We start from the raw sequence: 19578 nt of genomic DNA on the forward strand, positions 1-19578 counted from the left end.
GCTGTGCTTTGTTTTTGTGTTGAGGTTAAACCCAGGGCCTCGCCATGTTCGGAAAGCACTCTGTGGCTGAAGCCTAGCTCAGCGGCCTGTGTCACCTCTGTCGCAGAGGCTAAGCCAAGGCTTCCCACCTGGATTAGTTCCCAGCACAGCCTGGAAGCTCCTCCTGAAAAGGGCTGGGGCCAAGAATCTGTCACTCTACCCAATTTCAGCCTGTGACTGGATGATGTTAGCTGTCAGTCACGATCCAGAGGCGGGCCTGGAGGCCATCCATCCGGGTCGCTGGGGGGAACTGTCCAATCAGTGCGCAGAGGGAGGGGAAGGGCGGGCTTCCGCAAGCTTGCAGGCTTTTCTTCCTCACCAACTGGGCTACTCCTGCTCCAGGCCCCGTGTTCTCTGCTCCAGGGACCCAGGTGACTGCGCTGCCAGTGTTCTCGGGGATCTCGGGTGCCCGGAGGTTCCTCCAGAGGACGCCAGGTCACCAGAGAAGCCAAAAATGGTGAGTTCGCTGAAGGTAGGCGGTCAGCACTTGCCTTGAAGCCCGTCGGGCGGGTGAGCAGCTGAGTGGCGCTCATAGTCGCTGCTGTCGGATGGGCCTGGGCCCTGTACCCTGGTTCCCTGGGTTTGAAAGGGAGGCTCAGGTCCCAGGTGTCCCCTTTGATCCCTACCTGTGGCCCACACTCACTTTTCCCAATGTGTAGGAAGCAGGACCATAAATGCACCTTCCTTCTTTCAATGGAGCTCCACCCAGTGGAGGTCCTCCATATTTCAGGCACCTCCTGCCTTCTAAAAGGCCACCTTCCCTCCACCTCACAGCTCAGCCAGACATTCCTTCTTCCCACTCGTTTCAAATAGACACAGTCTGCTAATTGTCATTATCGCTTAGTGAAATATTGGAAAGAACCAATCAATCTTCCTTCCCCCCTCCTTTCCCCCCTCCCTTCCCCCCTCCCTTCCCCCCTCCCTTCCTCCCTTCCCCTTGTGTTGGAATCTGGGCTGGTAAGAACAACACTTTTGAAAGCATTTGTTTTCTATTTGTGAATATTATCCTTGAGGGGCAAGAATAATCACTTAACACTTCCTTGTGTTTGGTCAGAATAACTGCTTTAAAGGGAATAAGGGGGTTGTTTATAGATCCCAGGCATATGGAATCCTGGGCTACATCAATACAGTATAACTGCTCCCTTTTCTGAGAGTCCATGATGTAGAGTCACACCAGTCCTGTAGTTAGGTAAGCACACAGGGTAATAATGATGTAGGGACAAAGGAGGCAAGGCACTGTAGGTAGCTGTAAACAGTTTTATCTGGCTGCAGCCAGTCTCAGAGGGCACTGTTTTTGCTGTAATCAATCCATCCATCCCCTGAACCCCGAGTTCAGGTGGTTTCAGAATTTTATACCCAGCATGTAAGGGGAGGGGCTCAGATTTCACATTGTAATACCGGGACCCCCAAATAACTCTCAGACCACACAGTCTCATTCCAGTTAAGCCTTTATTGCTGGCCAGTGGCAGACGCTCTGCTCTCGAAAGAATGAGATGGTCAGAGCGGTGCCCCTGCCTTCAGTTGGCTCCATATTTAAGCACAAAAACCACAAAAGGGAAGTTTGGGGGTTCAGGCAACATAAGCAAGCCTGAAAGTTGTGGTCAGTTAATTTCCAGTTGGCCCCATAGATCACGCTGTGTTCTTGGGGAATTTTCATGAAGAAAAGAATCCAAACGGCCCCAGTCATGAGCTTTTTGAGTGTCATGGCTGAGTTCACAAAGTGGAGTCACCATAGTCAAGTTGTCACATCACACACATAAAAGCAGCTTTTTCTTTCTCTATTCTGGCCAAGTTAATCCTTCAAGGACAGCACCTGAGGAGGGGAGTGCTTCTTCTCCCCTTTCTTTCCTCCCCCACCACCTGTTACCATGGAGCCCAGTTGGTGACTTCTCTGTGAAACCCAGCTCAAGGCCAGAGGCCTTGTTTTCACATTTCTACAAACTACTATGCTGGATACAAGTGTGTAAAAAACTAGTAAGGGGGAGTTCAGCACCTGGAGTGCTGATTTCTTACAGACTAGCAGCCCAGTAAAATAGGGCAACACAAAAATAGGAAGTTTATCTACACTGAACTTTTTTGTGGACACTCTTTTGTTGACAGTCCTAAAATTAGCCATGGTGCAGATTTCTGGAGAAACCGAGTTAATTTTTTTTTTTTTTTGTGAATAAAGGGGATGCCACTACAATAATATCTGATTCCTTGACTGTCCTTCATCCCCAGCTCTTTTCAGTATGATTTTCAGAAAGGATCTGGTTATGGTGCCCAGCCTGGCCTGAAAGTTGTGATCCTCCTGCCTCAGCTTCCCAATCTATTGGGATTAAAGGCATCAACAACCCCGGCTACAGAAAATAGTTCATTTTAAACCAAATATTAATTATCATAGTAAGGAACATGGATTCAAGTTACCCTGAATGATGTGTGTGTTCCTTTCTGGAAGATATTACATCCCTTCTCTCTCTCTTTCTTTCTTTCTTTCTTTTTTTTTCTTTCTTTTTTTTTTTTAATATACCAGGGATTGAACCCAGGGGCACTTAAACCCTGAGCCACATTGCCAGCCCTTTTTATGTTGTATTTTCAGACATGATGTCACTAAGTTCCTGATGGCCTCACTAAATTGCTGAGTCTGGCTTTGAATTTAGCAATCCTCCTATCTTTGCCTCTCAAGCTGCTGGGATTACAGTTGTGTGCCACTGTGCCTGGCCTCCATGAACTTTTATAAAAGAAACTGTGTATCACTGCATTAACCAATTGCATTGGTAGGAATATCAGATTGGTGGGGTACAGAAAAAAAATAAAGAAAATTTCTTCTGTATGTCTGTTATTGCATTGTGAGCTTTGGTAGATTTTGGAGACGTCTGGTAAGGGTAGTGATATATTCTGAGAAGTTTTGAGATTGTGGTCTGATACAGAAATTAAGATGATTGGCTATTAAAGGGCTTAAGATAGCCCGATATAATGTTTGCTCTCCATACAAAACCCTGCCTTTCCACCCTCATGGTGGTCTAGTTAGCCAAAGTCAAGTACTCTGAAGGTTCTTTGATGTAGACGCAACTGTATAGAGAACTTGAGTTCACAGCTGTAAAAATCTTGTGCTTCTCCTTTTATCTTCCTTAGGCATAGGCACCATGTCAGATTTCTTGGGCAGAGGTTCCCTTTGGACATCTCCCAGAGTCCCATTTCTTCAAACACTATCCTCTCCAGGAGCTGCCACAAAGTGCCCACAGCTGCCCTGTGCCTTGCAGGGTGAACAGAATTTCAGGCCCTGGGTCAGCTGCTCCCAGAGGACAGCCTGAGGTGTGGGGTTCAGCCTCTCAGGGAAGCTGCTGGGGGCCCTGGGCTGAGGAATCTCCTGGAAAAGGCCTCACCTAAACAGCTGCTTCCTTGGGACCTTGTTTTCCCCAAGCTCTGTACCCATTTCTTGGAGACTGGTGGACAGTCAGCCTGTGGATGCTGGTGCTGAGGGTCCAGGTCAGCAGTTACTCCTGCCCTTTTAGTCTCTCATGGTGTGAAGGAGCAAAACCTCTCCTAGAGCATAAGGACCACCCACCCCAGTGCAGAGCTGTGCAAAGCTAAAAAGCCTCATAGACTGGAGTCATGGTCCAGGTGCCTGGGAGGGTGATCCTGGATGCTTTCCATGAGCAAGACCAGGAGGAAGCATGTCCCAGCTGTCAGGGACCTTCTCTGCTCCTTGAGCCTGACACAACTGTGCTCCCTCAGCACCAAAGCTTTCTGTGTATCACTTTGAAATGATGTGCTCACTTTTCTGACGCCCAGGTTTATTTATTCAGAGCAAAATGGGATGGGCTATTATTAAAGAAGCAAGAGAGAGGTGGGTTAAAATCCACATTTTTTTTTTTGTTAAAAATCCCAGCTTACAGCCAGATACAGTGGTGCACACCTGTGATCCTTCCTGCTCCAGAGGCTGAGACAGGAGTGTTGCAAATTTGAGGACAGCCTTAGCAACTTAGTGAGGCCTTATTCAACCTGTTGAGACTTTGTCTCAAAATAAAATATAAAAATGACTGGGGATGTGGCTCAGTAGTAATATCTCTGGGTTTAATCTCGGGGGCATCAAACAAAAAAGAAAAATAGAAAAAGAAAACATCTAATTGCCTAATTTACCTTTTGCTATCCCTGAGTATGTGTAGAAAGTTTGTAAGATTCAGATTTGTCTTTTCAGTGGTTTCAAGTTGAAATCCAACCCTAGATTCCAAAATACCATGTAAGATACAGAGAAACTCTGTCTTGCATTATTGCTGCAGAATTTGAGTCCAATTCTACAAAAATAGTGGTGGATAAATTTATGAATGTGATTTCATGGAAACTTGTATCTGTCCTTCACAAGGTGATGAATTTGACAAAAGACGACAGTTTTTCACTGTTGTTGTCTGAACTTGGCAGGTTCATGCTAACTCTGTGGTTTTTTTGTTATCAGGAATGGAACCCAGAGGTGCTTAACCACCAGCCCCTTTTAGATTCTTTGTTTTGAGACAGAGTCTTGCTACATCTTCTAGGGCCTCAGACTCCTGAACCGCTGGGGTTACAGGTATGCACCATCACACCCGTCTTCATTGTAAATTTTAAGGACAATTTTGGCAATAGCTTGAATACCCAACTGTAATCATTTAATCACTGAGTTATCAGTGAAAGAGTAAATGACACCTGTTTTCTGCAAAGGAGAGATCCATGTGTCTAAATAAGGGTGCTGATCCCCTCACCATGTCACCTAATTCCTGTTCCCTCCCAACTGCCTCCTCGTAGGGCCACCCCTTTGGGAGCTAGCCTTTTAGCTTACGAAACTTGGGAGTAACATAAATGCTCTCTCTATTCTCTCTGTCTTGTACAACATTTTGGCTGGTCTTAGATACAGTTTACTATTTCCAATTTTTTGAAGAGTATTTTTTGTTGTGGCTGTAGTTGGACACCATACCTATTTATTTATTTTTATGTGGTGCTGAGGATCAAACCTAGGGCCTCTCATGTGCTAGGCAAGCAGTCTACTGCTGAGCCAGAATCCCAACCCAACTATTTAAATTTTTAGATGTAGTTTTTCTTAAGTTTACCTCCAAAATACAGTAAACCATGCCCTAAATTTCACAGAATTTACTGAAACACTCAGTGTTTTTTCAGAGAGTTTAGATCATGGGAACATTCAGTCTTCTTTGTGAGAAAGTGTGGTGTCTTTCCACTGATTTTGTTGTGTTTTTATGCCTCTAATTTTGTACCTTTTGTATGATAATCATTTTTATCTCTCATTACATGTATTTTACCATGCTAGTCTCCAGCCCAAGAGAATTAGTATTGTAGACTGTTGTTTATTTATTTGCTTACTTATTGAGTGCTGGGAATTGATGGCATGGACTTGCTCATGCTTAGTTATCTCCCAGAAATGAATTTCAATTTCTGAGCAACGTTCTGGAGGTGGGCAGGTGTTTTACTGGGGAATAAACCTACAGGAACTTGACCACTGAGCACATCCTCAGCCCTTCTTATTTATTTATTTTTTCTTTTTTTTTTTAATTTTGTATAGTTGTAGATGGATAGAATAACTTTATTTTATTTATTTTTCTGTGGTGCTGAGGATCATACCCAGTGCCTCACACATGTTAACAAGTGGTGTGCCACTCAGCTACGGTCCCAGACCCCCTTGTTATTTTTGATGAAGAACAGTCTCACTAAATTTCTGAGTGCATTGCTATGTTGCTGACACAGGCCTCAAACTTTTGCCATTTCCCTGCCTTGACCTCCCTAGTGGCTGAAATTACAGGTGCACATCACTACACCAGCAGTTGGAATGAGTTTTGAAGACTTATCATCCAATTTCTTTCCAGATGAAAATAGTATTGAAAATCAGTTTTCTTGCTTTTGTTCATACTTTTGAAATTTGTAACTATGACTCTTACTCTTTGCTTTATTTTTTGCATTATTATGACAAAGTTATTTAGCATATCATATTGATTCTTATGTATACATTTTTAAAACTTCATGGCTTGGTAGTTTATTTTCTTCTTTATTAGATAAACTTTGTTTTTATGAGCAATTTCAGGCTTACATAGATTTAGTCAGTGTTCTCTAGAGGAAAAGTATCAAGAGGAAGTATGATTATCAAAGGGGATTCATTAGATTGGCCTACTTGACCCGAAGGTGGATGTCCAGAGTGGCCATCTGCAGGCTGGGGAGCTTGAGAAGTAGTAGCTGCAGAGTCCCAGAGGCTGAAGCCTCAGAACAAGGGGGATCAATGGTGCTGCCCTAGTCCAGACCAAAGATTCTGGAAACTCACTAGAGAATCACTGGCAGAGTCTACTTTGGGAGAGTGAAGAATTTTGTTCCACCCAAGACAGCGTCCTATTGGATGGTGCTGCCTAGCTTAAGGAGGTTCTCCAGTTTGGCTCACTATCCCATATGCCCATCATTTGTAGACACACCCTCATGGACACACCCAGAAGCTCATTAATCATTAGCATCCTTTAATCCAATCAAGGTGACAATTAAATGTGCCATTACACATAGTATCAAATACACCTTCTCTCCAGCTGATAGTCTCCACTGTTTTCAACATATTGCATTGGTGTAGGGTGATTGTTAGTTACTAAACCAGTATTGAACATTTGATAAAGAGAATGGATGAAGCAATATTTAGGATAAGCCAAAGTTCATCCTTTAGTTTAGGGTTCCTCTTCCTTGTGATGTGATTGTGTGTGTCACATCGTATACAAGATAATGTCTTACAGAAGAGTTTCACTGCTCTGGGAATCCTGTGTTCCACCTGTTCATCACTCCTCCTCATTCTTTCCTCCCTCTCTGCTCCCTAAGTCCCTGGCACCCATCAGTTCTGCTAGTGCATCTATAATGTTGTCTTTTCCAGAATGTTCTTGACTTGGAATCTTACTGCACTTGGCCATTTCAAACTGGCTTCTCTGACTTACCAGTCTGCCCTTAAGGGTGCTGTATCTTTCCAGGCTGCAGAGCTCATTTTCTGGGTGATGCTCTTTGGTGTGGTTAAACTTCAGCTTGTCCATTCAGTATTGAAAGGTGCATCTTCCTTGCATCTAGTTTTGGGCCGTTGTGGATATGGCTGCTGTAGTCACTGCAGTAAGGGTTCCTGTGCCCATAATTTTCACATCATTTGCATAGACATTTGGAGTGTGATGACTCAATTGTACAGTTTTTTTTTTTTTTGCATTTATGATTAAATTTTGCATTTATGATTATGAGCATCATTCATAGTTTTCTTTTCTATTTAATACTTTTCTTCATCCCTTTAATTTGGATAATATGGTAACTTATGCCTCAGGAAGACTTAGGAGGTGTTAACTCAGCTTCTATGTTGTGGAAACAAAGTAGAAAATTGGTAGCAGTTCTTATGTGTCTCATGGAAGTCTGTTTGAGATGTCAGAGCCTGGCCTTGCCTTTTTGGGAAGTAATTAGTTACTGAGTCTGTTTTTTTCAGCAGCCATGGGCTCATCTGTTTTGTGTATTTCCCCTTGTGTGTAAGTTGTAGGAGATTGTCTCTCTCAAAGAAATGGTCCAGTTTCTGCAGGTTGTTTAGTTTGTGTCAAGCACGTTTATGATAATCTTGAAGTCCCAATGCATTGTTGACGATGACACTTTTAAATCTGTTAGTAGGTTTTCAGTCCTCGTTGTTTTATTCTTTAATATTATTGTATATTTTACATTTTTAATTTATTTCTTTTTATGTGGCAGTGAGGATTGAACCCAGTTTCTCCCAAGCACTAGGCAAGCTGTCTTCCACTGAGCCACAACCCCAGTCCCTGTCCTCTGTATTCTTAGCCGTTTGTCAGTTAATCAGTGATGCTGATGTTCATGAAGAACTTGATTTTGCAGACTGTGGATTTCCTGATTGTGGTTAGAAGTCTCTTCATAATTTTTATTTACCTGGCAAGTTCATGAAGCTGCGTGGTTGGTAACTCTGTAGTTGGAAGATTTACCTTCCTGTGTCGGGTTTTTCAGTCATTTTCATGATGATAGTTTTAAATTCTATCGTTTCAAATCTGATTTAATTTACTGAGTCATGTTCAGCAGCCGTGAACATGATTCAGTAAATTCAGCAGCAGTCTCAATTTTTTTTTTTTGTTGGTGCTGGGGATTGAACCCAGGGCCTTGTGCATGTGAGCAAAGCACCTTACCAACTGAGCTACATCCCCTGAGATTCTCAACATTACAATTAAGAAAAACATTAAATATTGTGTAAGATCTAGTGTGTGACTCTGGGGTCCTGTGTTCCCCCTTTTCTTTATTTAATAAAATAGAGTCAAGAATTGGCATAAGCCATACTATCATCAGTTTAAGTTATAGATAGTAGGACAAGTATTTAAATGATCAGATTTACCTTGTATTGATTATTGTAATTTCCCAATATATATGCTAGTTGATCCATCCTAACAATTTAAAAGGAATCCTCAATCTCTTTCTGAGGGAAGGTCTCAAAATATCTTTATGTCTCAGAATATTATCCTTTAAATATGTGTGTCTTGATTGTCTTTTTAAAAATGTCATTAAGCATTATATAAATCCTACCATATTTTTATGGATAATAGGTCCAGTCAGATAACTTCTATCAAGTCCATGAATTTTCAACATGGTTTGCAACTTTTATTGCTCAAAACTGACTGACTGTAGTGGGTCAGATATATGTCAATCCTATGGTAAACAGGTGTTCTGGGATTATATTTGAGGAATAGTCACTATATCAGAAACCTAAACCAGACAATCATGCTGGCCCTTGGAAATTAAGACTACTTATCTGGACCATTGTCCAAAGAGAAAGATTGTTGAAATAGAATTTTTCTCTACAGGCCAGTTATTTACACAAGATATCCACCAATGTAGGGTTGACCTGATCATTCTACAATGGAAATTGGCACCTTTCCTAAGTATTATTCCTGAGTATTGTGCAAATGTCTAGTCAGGACCACACAAGAGTTCTAGAAATAGTGGATGCATTTAGGCTGGTCTCCTAGAATGGACAAGAACAATTACAGGAGGATGCCTGTCACCTGGAGGTTTTACTGGTAATACCCTAACCCTCATGAGATGGCACCCAAAAGGATGTTAGGATGTTTGTCTTCTGCCGTCAGAATATCTACATCACTGACAGACCTAACAGATTCCTTAAATGTGAGAATTAAGAGAAAGGATGATGACTATCCTGTCGCCTGTATGAATACAACTCATCTGATGGCATCACTAGTTATTATCAGCTGATATTTCAGAGCTACACTCTGCTGAAGTTAAGATTCAGGTCTGAAACAGGTGCATGCCAGTTAACCAGATCTAGGCCAGCTCCTGGTCTCAAGATCTTTGAAGTGACCACTTTAAATATTATTTCTTGCTTCTATGATACAGTCTTTATGGCTCTGTTTCAAACTTACAATATAGGGATTTTCTTAACGTTGGACTTAAATTCCTTCCAAGAGCTTTCCTAGTCAGATAAATGCTGATGGAAAAAATTAGAACTGAGTTAAAATGCTCTAAAAGGCCACTGTGATAAATATTGTGACTGAGCCCTCTGCTCCGTGGTTTGTGGAGAGGCTGAAGCTTCATGCCAAATGAAAATGTCCATGTTACCATTGCCAAGTTCAAGGCCTCCCAATAAAATCAAGAAAAGATGAAGAATCTTCTCATGAGTGTTTGGCAGAATAATAATAATAATAACAACAACAACAACAACAACAACAACAACAATAATAATATTACTAACCTGGATCTTCCAAGTTGGTTATGTCCTAGAGATAGTATGTTTTCTACTAATGCCTTTTGTGTTTCAATAGTAGATCATGTTGACTTCGGACCAAGAATCCAGTGACTGAAAGATACAATTTCCCAATCACCTTCAAATATTAAGGAAGAGGAAATATGTGGGGAGCCACTCTGAATGACCCCCCACTTTCTAGTCCTGAAGCAAGAGGCTCTGATCAATCACTACATCAATCCCTGAAACTGTCTCTGTCTCTTTCTCTCTCTCTTTCTGTGAACCCTTAAGGTCAGAGGAGCCATTACAGAACCCAAAGAAAAAGGTATCTGTGTCTTTTGTGTGGTTATTTCCTGCAGCCCAGTTCCCCTGGAGTGACCCTGAGTGTTTTATTGTGAGAAAACATCAGCCAGTGATGCAGCCATGATCCCTGTCCATCTTTCTGACTCTTCAAGCCTGTATGTAGTGTGAGCTTCACCCACACCAATGCAGCACCCATTAACTTTGAAATCATCTAAAACAGGGGACTGGCAGGACACTTCTCGTTACTTTTCCGGCCAGAGGTGCGCAGGAGAGTTTCAAATTTCAAATCCCCCCTCCCAGGGAGCACTTGGTAGGCTGTTGGCCTGGCCCTTCTGCTGGAGGAAGAGCCCACCTCAAACCCCAAGTTCTTTGTGCCTATCCTGACCAAGGGGAACCTGGTCTCTCACAGGGCTTCCCCATGCCTCTGTGGGTCTCCCCTTCCTGATCAGAGTCTTGATGGAAGCCAGAGCCCCAACCTGCATTCACTCAGGCAGCCAGGAGGGAGATCTGGGGCAAAGATGGGACTAATTTGCTCATTACATTTCCTGATCTGGGTCTCAGGTGCGTAGAATTGGACATTGTTTTTATTTTTTTCTGATTACTTCTACCTTTGTATAGGATCGCTCAGTCAATTCCCATATAATGTCACTGTTGATGTCATTAGATTTATATCTTGCCCTTTTGCATTCCATTTTCTTATGTCTTTTTGGAGGGAGGTTGGGGACTGGGGATTGAATGCAGGGGCACTCAACCACTGAGCCCCATCCCCAGCCCTATTTTGTATTTTTTTTTTAAAGAGAGAGTGAGAGAGGAGAGAGAGAATTTTTAATATTTATTTTTTTAGTTCTCGGTGGACACAACATCTTTGTTGGTATGTGGTGCTGAGGATCGAACCCGGGACGCATGCATGCCAGGCGAGAGCGCTACCACTTGAGCCATATCCCCAGCCCCCTATTTTGTATTTTATTTAGAGAAAGGGTCTCACCAAATTGCTTAGGACCTCACCATGGCTGATGCTGGCTTTGAACTCACGGTCCTCCTGCCTCAGCCTCACAAGCTGCTGTCGCTTGAAGTGTGTGCCACCATGCCCGGCCCTCTGAACTACATGCCCTGAACATCTCTATTGCAAGTTTGATTTTGAGACAGAGTGAAGATAAATTGCTGAGGCTGCTCTAGCATGTTACTGATCTATTTTTGTTTGTTTTGTTGTTTGTTAATGAAGGTTTCTGATTTTTTTTTTTTTTTTAGAGAGAATGAACTCATTATAGAGCTGGGACCTCCTGAGAAACTGAGGCAGTGAAAAGACCCCCTTGAACCCTTGATTTTGCAATCACATCAGAAAGTTTTCAGACATGTCACCCTGTAACAGGCATGAACTTCTTGAAGGAGAAGGGGACATTCTCAAGGGCGAGAGTGGGTCCTCTCAGAAAGCAGAGGGACCCTGTGCCTCTTCTGCACTCTAGTTTTATTGGAGTCCCTGAGCAATTTCCAGAGACTCCTGCCCAGGTGCACTTTTTGACTTTTGACAGCAGGGTGACATCATACTTTCAAGACTTTATGGTCATGGCAACTCTATGTCATCTGGCCCACGCTGAGCCATTCTAATTGGATTCTTATCCAAAGAATTATCTTTTCTTCCAAAATCTGGTGTGGAAAGAGTCACAAAGTCTGTCCCCGCATAGTCACTTGGGTTCCTCATAGGGGTTTTCATGCCTGCATTTCTCATGCAGATCACAGGTAGTTGGCTGAGGAATGTACATCTCCTGTCCACTTGGGCCAGGCAGAGTTGCAGGTAAATTGCTTTTTGTCTGAAATTACAGGTGCACACCACTACACCAGCAGTTGGAATGAGTTTTGAAGACTTATCATCCAATTTCTTTCCAGATGAAAATAGTATTGAAAATCAGTTTTCTTGCTTTTGTTCATACTTTTGAAATTTGTAACTATGACTCTTACTCTTTGCTTTATTTTTTGCATTATTATGACAAAGTTATTTAGCATATCATATTGATTCTTATGTATACATTTTTAAAACTTCATGGCTTGGTAGTTTATTTTCTTCTTTATTAGATAAACTTTGTTTTTATGAGCAATTTCAGGCTTACATAGATTTAGTCAGTGTTCTCTAGAGGAAAAGTATCAAGAGGAAGTATGATTATCAAAGGGGATTCATTAGATTGGCCTACTTGACCCGAAGGTGGATGTCCAGAGTGGCCATCTGCAGGCTGGGGAGCTTGAGAAGTAGTAGCTGCAGAGTCCCAGAGGCTGAAGCCTCAGAACAAGGGGGATCAATGGTGCTGCCCTAGTCCAGACCAAAGATTCTGGAAACTCACTAGAGAATCACTGGCAGAGTCTACTTTGGGAGAGTGAAGAATTTTGTTCCACCCAAGACAGCGTCCTATTGGATGGTGCTGCCTAGCTTAAGGAGGTTCTCCAGTTTGGCTCACTATCCCATATGCCCATCATTTGTAGACACACCCTCATGGACACACCCAGAAGCTCATTAATCATTAGCATCCTTTAATCCAATCAAGGTGACAATTAAATGTGCCATTACACATAGTATCAAATACACCTTCTCTCCAGCTGATAGTCTCCACTGTTTTCAACATATTGCATTGGTGTAGGGTGATTGTTAGTTACTAAACCAGTATTGAACATTTGATAAAGAGAATGGATGAAGCAATATTTAGGATAAGCCAAAGTTCATCCTTTAGTTTAGGGTTCCTCTTCCTTGTGATGTGATTGTGTGTGTCACATCGTATACAAGATAATGTCTTACAGAAGAGTTTCACTGCTCTGGGAATCCTGTGTTCCACCTGTTCATCACTCCTCCTCATTCTTTCCTCCCTCTCTGCTCCCTAAGTCCCTGGCACCCATCAGTTCTGCTAGTGCATCTATAATGTTGTCTTTTCCAGAATGTTCTTGACTTGGAATCTTACTGCACTTGGCCATTTCAAACTGGCTTCTCTGACTTACCAGTCTGCCCTTAAGGGTGCTGTATCTTTCCAGGCTGCAGAGCTCATTTTCTGGGTGATGCTCTTTGGTGTGGTTAAACTTCAGCTTGTCCATTCAGTATTGAAAGGTGCATCTTCCTTGCATCTAGTTTTGGGCCGTTGTGGATATGGCTGCTGTAGTCACTGCAGTAAGGGTTCCTGTGCCCATAATTTTCACATCATTTGCATAGACATTTGGAGTGTGATGACTCAATTGTACAGTTTTTTTTTTTTTTGCATTTATGATTAAATTTTGCATTTATGATTATGAGCATCATTCATAGTTTTCTTTTCTATTTAATACTTTTCTTCATCCCTTTAATTTGGATAATATGGTAACTTATGCCTCAGGAAGACTTAGGAGGTGTTAACTCAGCTTCTATGTTGTGGAAACAAAGTAGAAAATTGGTAGCAGTTCTTATGTGTCTCATGGAAGTCTGTTTGAGATGTCAGAGCCTGGCCTTGCCTTTTTGGGAAGTAATTAGTTACTGAGTCTGTTTTTTTCAGCAGCCATGGGCTCATCTGTTTTGTGTATTTCCCCTTGTGTGTAAGTTGTAGGAGATTGTCTCTCTCAAAGAAATGGTCCAGTTTCTGCAGGTTGTTTAGTTTGTGTCAAGCACGTTTATGATAATCTTGAAGTCCCAATGCATTGTTGACGATGACACTTTTAAATCTGTTAGTAGGTTTTCAGTCCTCGTTGTTTTATTCTTTAATATTATTGTATATTTTACATTTTTAATTTATTTCTTTTTATGTGGCAGTGAGGATTGAACCCAGTTTCTCCCAAGCACTAGGCAAGCTGTCTTCCACTGAGCCACAACCCCAGTCCCTGTCCTCTGTATTCTTAGCCGTTTGTCAGTTAATCAGTGATGCTGATGTTCATGAAGAACTTGATTTTGCAGACTGTGGATTTCCTGATTGTGGTTAGAAGTCTCTTCATAATTTTTATTTACCTGGCAAGTTCATGAAGCTGCGTGGTTGGTAACTCTGTAGTTGGAAGATTTACCTTCCTGTGTCGGGTTTTTCAGTCATTTTCATGATGATAGTTTTAAATTCTATCGTTTCAAATCTGATTTAATTTACTGAGTCATGTTCAGCAGCCGTGAACATGATTCAGTAAATTCAGCAGCAGTCTCAATTTTTTTTTTTTGTTGGTGCTGGGGATTGAACCCAGGGCCTTGTGCATGTGAGCAAAGCACCTTACCAACTGAGCTACATCCCCTGAGATTCTCAACATTACAATTAAGAAAAACATTAAATATTGTGTAAGATCTAGTGTGTGACTCTGGGGTCCTGTGTTCCCCCTTTTCTTTATTTAATAAAATAGAGTCAAGAATTGGCATAAGCCATACTATCATCAGTTTAAGTTATAGATAGTAGGACAAGTATTTAAATGATCAGATTTACCTTGTATTGATTATTGTAATTTCCCAATATATATGCTAGTTGATCCATCCTAACAATTTAAAAGGAATCCTCAATCTCTTTCTGAGGGAAGGTCTCAAAATATCTTTATGTCTCAGAATATTATCCTTTAAATATGTGTGTCTTGATTGTCTTTTTAAAAATGTCATTAAGCATTATATAAATCCTACCATATTTTTATGGATAATAGGTCCAGTCAGATAACTTCTATCAAGTCCATGAATTTTCAACATGGTTTGCAACTTTTATTGCTCAAAACTGACTGACTGTAGTGGGTCAGATATATGTCAATCCTATGGTAAACAGGTGTTCTGGGATTATATTTGAGGAATAGTCACTATATCAGAAACCTAAACCAGACAATCATGCTGGCCCTTGGAAATTAAGACTACTTATCTGGACCATTGTCCAAAGAGAAAGATTGTTGAAATAGAATTTTTCTCTACAGGCCAGTTATTTACACAAGATATCCACCAATGTAGGGTTGACCTGATCATTCTACAATGGAAATTGGCACCTTTCCTAAGTATTATTCCTGAGTATTGTGCAAATGTCTAGTCAGGACCACACAAGAGTTCTAGAAATAGTGGATGCATTTAGGCTGGTCTCCTAGAATGGACAAGAACAATTACAGGAGGATGCCTGTCACCTGGAGGTTTTACTGGTAATACCCTAACCCTCATGAGATGGCACCCAAAAGGATGTTAGGATGTTTGTCTTCTGCCGTCAGAATATCTACATCACTGACAGACCTAACAGATTCCTTAAATGTGAGAATTAAGAGAAAGGATGATGACTATCCTGTCGCCTGTATGAATACAACTCATCTGATGGCATCACTAGTTATTATCAGCTGATATTTCAGAGCTACACTCTGCTGAAGTTAAGATTCAGGTCTGAAACAGGTGCATGCCAGTTAACCAGATCTAGGCCAGCTCCTGGTCTCAAGATCTTTGAAGTGACCACTTTAAATATTATTTCTTGCTTCTATGATACAGTCTTTATGGCTCTGTTTCAAACTTACAATATAGGGATTTTCTTAACGTTGGACTTAAATTCCTTCCAAGAGCTTTCCTAGTCAGATAAATGCTGATGGAAAAAATTAGAACTGAGTTAAAATGCTCTAAAAGGCCACTGTGATAAATATTGTGACTGAGCCCTCTGCTCCGTGGTTTGTGGAGAGGCTGAAGCTTCATGCCAAATGAAAATGTCCATGTTACCATTGCCAAGTTCAAGGCCTCCCAATAAAATCAAGAAAAGATGAAGAATCTTCTCATGAGTGTTTGGCAGAATAATAATAATAATAACAACAACAACAACAACAACAACAACAACAATAATAATATTACTAACCTGGATCTTCCAAGTTGGTTATGTCCTAGAGATAGTATGTTTTCTACTAATGCCTTTTGTGTTTCAATAGTAGATCATGTTGACTTCGGACCAAGAATCCAGTGACTGAAAGATACAATTTCCCAATCACCTTCAAATATTAAGGAAGAGGAAATATGTGGGGAGCCACTCTGAATGACCCCCCACTTTCTAGTCCTGAAGCAAGAGGCTCTGATCAATCACTACATCAATCCCTGAAACTGTCTCTGTCTCTTTCTCTCTCTCTTTCTGTGAACCCTTAAGGTCAGAGGAGCCATTACAGAACCCAAAGAAAAAGGTATCTGTGTCTTTTGTGTGGTTATTTCCTGCAGCCCAGTTCCCCTGGAGTGACCCTGAGTGTTTTATTGTGAGAAAACATCAGCCAGTGATGCAGCCATGATCCCTGTCCATCTTTCTGACTCTTCAAGCCTGTATGTAGTGTGAGCTTCACCCACACCAATGCAGCACCCATTAACTTTGAAATCATCTAAAACAGGGGACTGGCAGGACACTTCTCGTTACTTTTCCGGCCAGAGGTGCGCAGGAGAGTTTCAAATTTCAAATCCCCCCTCCCAGGGAGCACTTGGTAGGCTGTTGGCCTGGCCCTTCTGCTGGAGGAAGAGCCCACCTCAAACCCCAAGTTCTTTGTGCCTATCCTGACCAAGGGGAACCTGGTCTCTCACAGGGCTTCCCCATGCCTCTGTGGGTCTCCCCTTCCTGATCAGAGTCTTGATGGAAGCCAGAGCCCCAACCTGCATTCACTCAGGCAGCCAGGAGGGAGATCTGGGGCAAAGATGGGACTAATTTGCTCATTACATTTCCTGATCTGGGTCTCAGGTGCGTAGAATTGGACATTGTTTTTATTTTTTTCTGATTACTTCTACCTTTGTATAGGATCGCTCAGTCAATTCCCATATAATGTCACTGTTGATGTCATTAGATTTATATCTTGCCCTTTTGCATTCCATTTTCTTATGTCTTTTTGGAGGGAGGTTGGGGACTGGGGATTGAATGCAGGGGCACTCAACCACTGAGCCCCATCCCCAGCCCTATTTTGTATTTTTTTTTTAAAGAGAGAGTGAGAGAGGAGAGAGAGAATTTTTAATATTTATTTTTTTAGTTCTCGGTGGACACAACATCTTTGTTGGTATGTGGTGCTGAGGATCGAACCCGGGACGCATGCATGCCAGGCGAGAGCGCTACCACTTGAGCCATATCCCCAGCCCCCTATTTTGTATTTTATTTAGAGAAAGGGTCTCACCAAATTGCTTAGGACCTCACCATGGCTGATGCTGGCTTTGAACTCACGGTCCTCCTGCCTCAGCCTCACAAGCTGCTGTCGCTTGAAGTGTGTGCCACCATGCCCGGCCCTCTGAACTACATGCCCTGAACATCTCTATTGCAAGTTTGATTTTGAGACAGAGTGAAGATAAATTGCTGAGGCTGCTCTAGCATGTTACTGATCTATTTTTGTTTGTTTTGTTGTTTGTTAATGAAGGTTTCTGATTTTTTTTTTTTTTTTTTAGAGAGAATGAACTCATTATAGAGCTGGGACCTCCTGAGAAACTGAGGCAGTGAAAAGACCCCCTTGAACCCTTGATTTTGCAATCACATCAGAAAGTTTTCAGACATGTCACCCTGTAACAGGCATGAACTTCTTGAAGGAGAAGGGGACATTCTCAAGGGCGAGAGTGGGTCCTCTCAGAAAGCAGAGGGACCCTGTGCCTCTTCTGCACTCTAGTTTTATTGGAGTCCCTGAGCAATTTCCAGAGACTCCTGCCCAGGTGCACTTTTTGACTTTTGACAGCAGGGTGACATCATACTTTCAAGACTTTATGGTCATGGCAACTCTATGTCATCTGGCCCACGCTGAGCCATTCTAATTGGATTCTTATCCAAAGAATTATCTTTTCTTCCAAAATCTGGTGTGGAAAGAGTCACAAAGTCTGTCCCCGCATAGTCACTTGGGTTCCTCATAGGGGTTTTCATGCCTGCATTTCTCATGCAGATCACAGGTAGTTGGCTGAGGAATGTACATCTCCTGTCCACTTGGGCCAGGCAGAGTTGCAGGTAAATTGCTTTTTGTCTGAAATTACAGGTGCACACCACTACACCAGCAGTTGGAATGAGTTTTGAAGACTTATCATCCAATTTCTTTCCAGATGAAAATAGTATTGAAAATCAGTTTTCTGGCTTTTGTTCATACTTTTGAAATTTATAATTATGACTCTTCCTCTTTGCTTTATTTTTGCATTATTATGAAAAAGTTATTTAGCATATTAATATTGTTTCTTGTGTATACACTTTTAAACTTCATGGCTTGGTAGTTTATTTACTTCTTTATTAGATAAACTTTGTTTTTATGAGCAGTTTTAGGCTTACATAGTTTTAGTCAGTGTTCTCTAGAGGAAAAATATCAAGAGGAAGTATGATTATCAAAGGGGATTCATTAGATTGGCCTACTTGACCCGAAGGTGGATGTCCAGAGTGGCCATCTGCAGGCTGGGGAGCTTGAGAAGTAGTAGCTGCAGAGTCCCAGAGGCTGAAGCCTCAGAACAAGGGGGATCAATGGTGCTGCCTTAGTCCAGACCAAAGATTCTGGAAACTCACTAGAGAATCACTGGCAGAGTCCACTTTGGGAGAGTGAAGAATTTTGTTCCACCCAAGACACCGTCCTATTGGATGGTGCTGCCTAGCTTAAGGAGGTTCTCCAGTTTGGCTCACTATCCCACATGCCCATCATTTGTAGACATACCCTCATGGACACACCCTGGAGCTCATTAATCATTAGCATCCTTTAATCCAATCAAGGTGACAATTAAATGTGCCATTACACATAGTATCAAATACGCCTTCTCTCCAGCTGACAGTCTCCACTGTTTTCAACATATTGCATTGGTGTAGGGTGTTTGTTAGTTACTAAACCAGTGTTGAACATTTGATAAAGAGAATGGATGAAGCAACATTTAGGATAAGCCAAAATTCATCCTTTACTTTAGGGTTCCTCTTCCTTGTGATGTGATTGTGTGTGTCACATCGTATACAAGATAATGTCATACAGAAGAGTTTCACTGCTCTGGGAATCCTGTGTTCCACCTGTTCATCACTCCTCCTCATTCTTTCCTCCCTCTCTGCTCCCTAAGTCCCTGGCACCCATCAGTTCTGCTAGTGCATCTATAATGTTGTCTTTTCCAGAATGTTCTTGACTTGGAATCTTACTGCACTTGGCCATTTCAAACTGGCTTCTCTGACTTACCAGTCTGCCCTTAAGGGTGCTGTATCTTTCCAGGCTGCAGAGCTCATTTTCTGGGTGATGCTCTTTGGTGTGGTTAAACTTCAGCTTGTCCATTCAGTATTGAAAGGTGCATCTTCCTTGCATCTAGTTTTGGGCCGTTGTGGATATGGCTGCTGTAGTCACTGCAGTAAGGGTTCCTGTGCCCATAATTTTCACATCATTTGCATAGACATTTGGAGTGTGATGACTCAATTGTACAGTTTTTTTGCATTTATGATTAAATTTTGCATTTATGATTATGAGCATCATTCATAGTTTTCTTTTCTATTTAATACTTTTCTTCATCCCTTTAATTTGGATAATATGGTAACTTATGCCTCAGGAAGACTTAGGAGGTGTTAACTCAGCTTCTATGTTGTGGAAACAAAGTAGAAAATTGGTAGCAGTTCTTATGTGTCTCATGGAAGTCTGTTTGAGATGTCAGAGCCTGGCCTTGC

General features: G+C 41.8%; 1 protein-coding gene across 1 annotated transcript in view; it reads left to right on the forward strand.

The window, feature by feature from the left end:
* Nucleotides 1-223: 223 nt before the first annotated feature.
* LOC308640286 (zinc finger protein 732-like) overlaps nt 224-19578 on the forward strand; it is a gene marked incomplete at both ends in the record, with an annotated part of 200597 nt that continues 181242 nt past the window's right edge. The window contains one exon of the mRNA XM_081312243.1: nt 224-496. Within this exon, the coding sequence (XP_081168369.1) occupies nt 224-496 (273 nt within the window). The remainder of the gene's footprint in view (nt 497-19578) is intronic.

Source organism: Spermophilus citellus, assembly GCF_964194105.1.
Source record: "Spermophilus citellus genome assembly, contig: SCAFFOLD_209, whole genome shotgun sequence".
In the NCBI taxonomy this organism is placed as follows: Eukaryota; Metazoa; Chordata; class Mammalia; order Rodentia; family Sciuridae; genus Spermophilus; species Spermophilus citellus.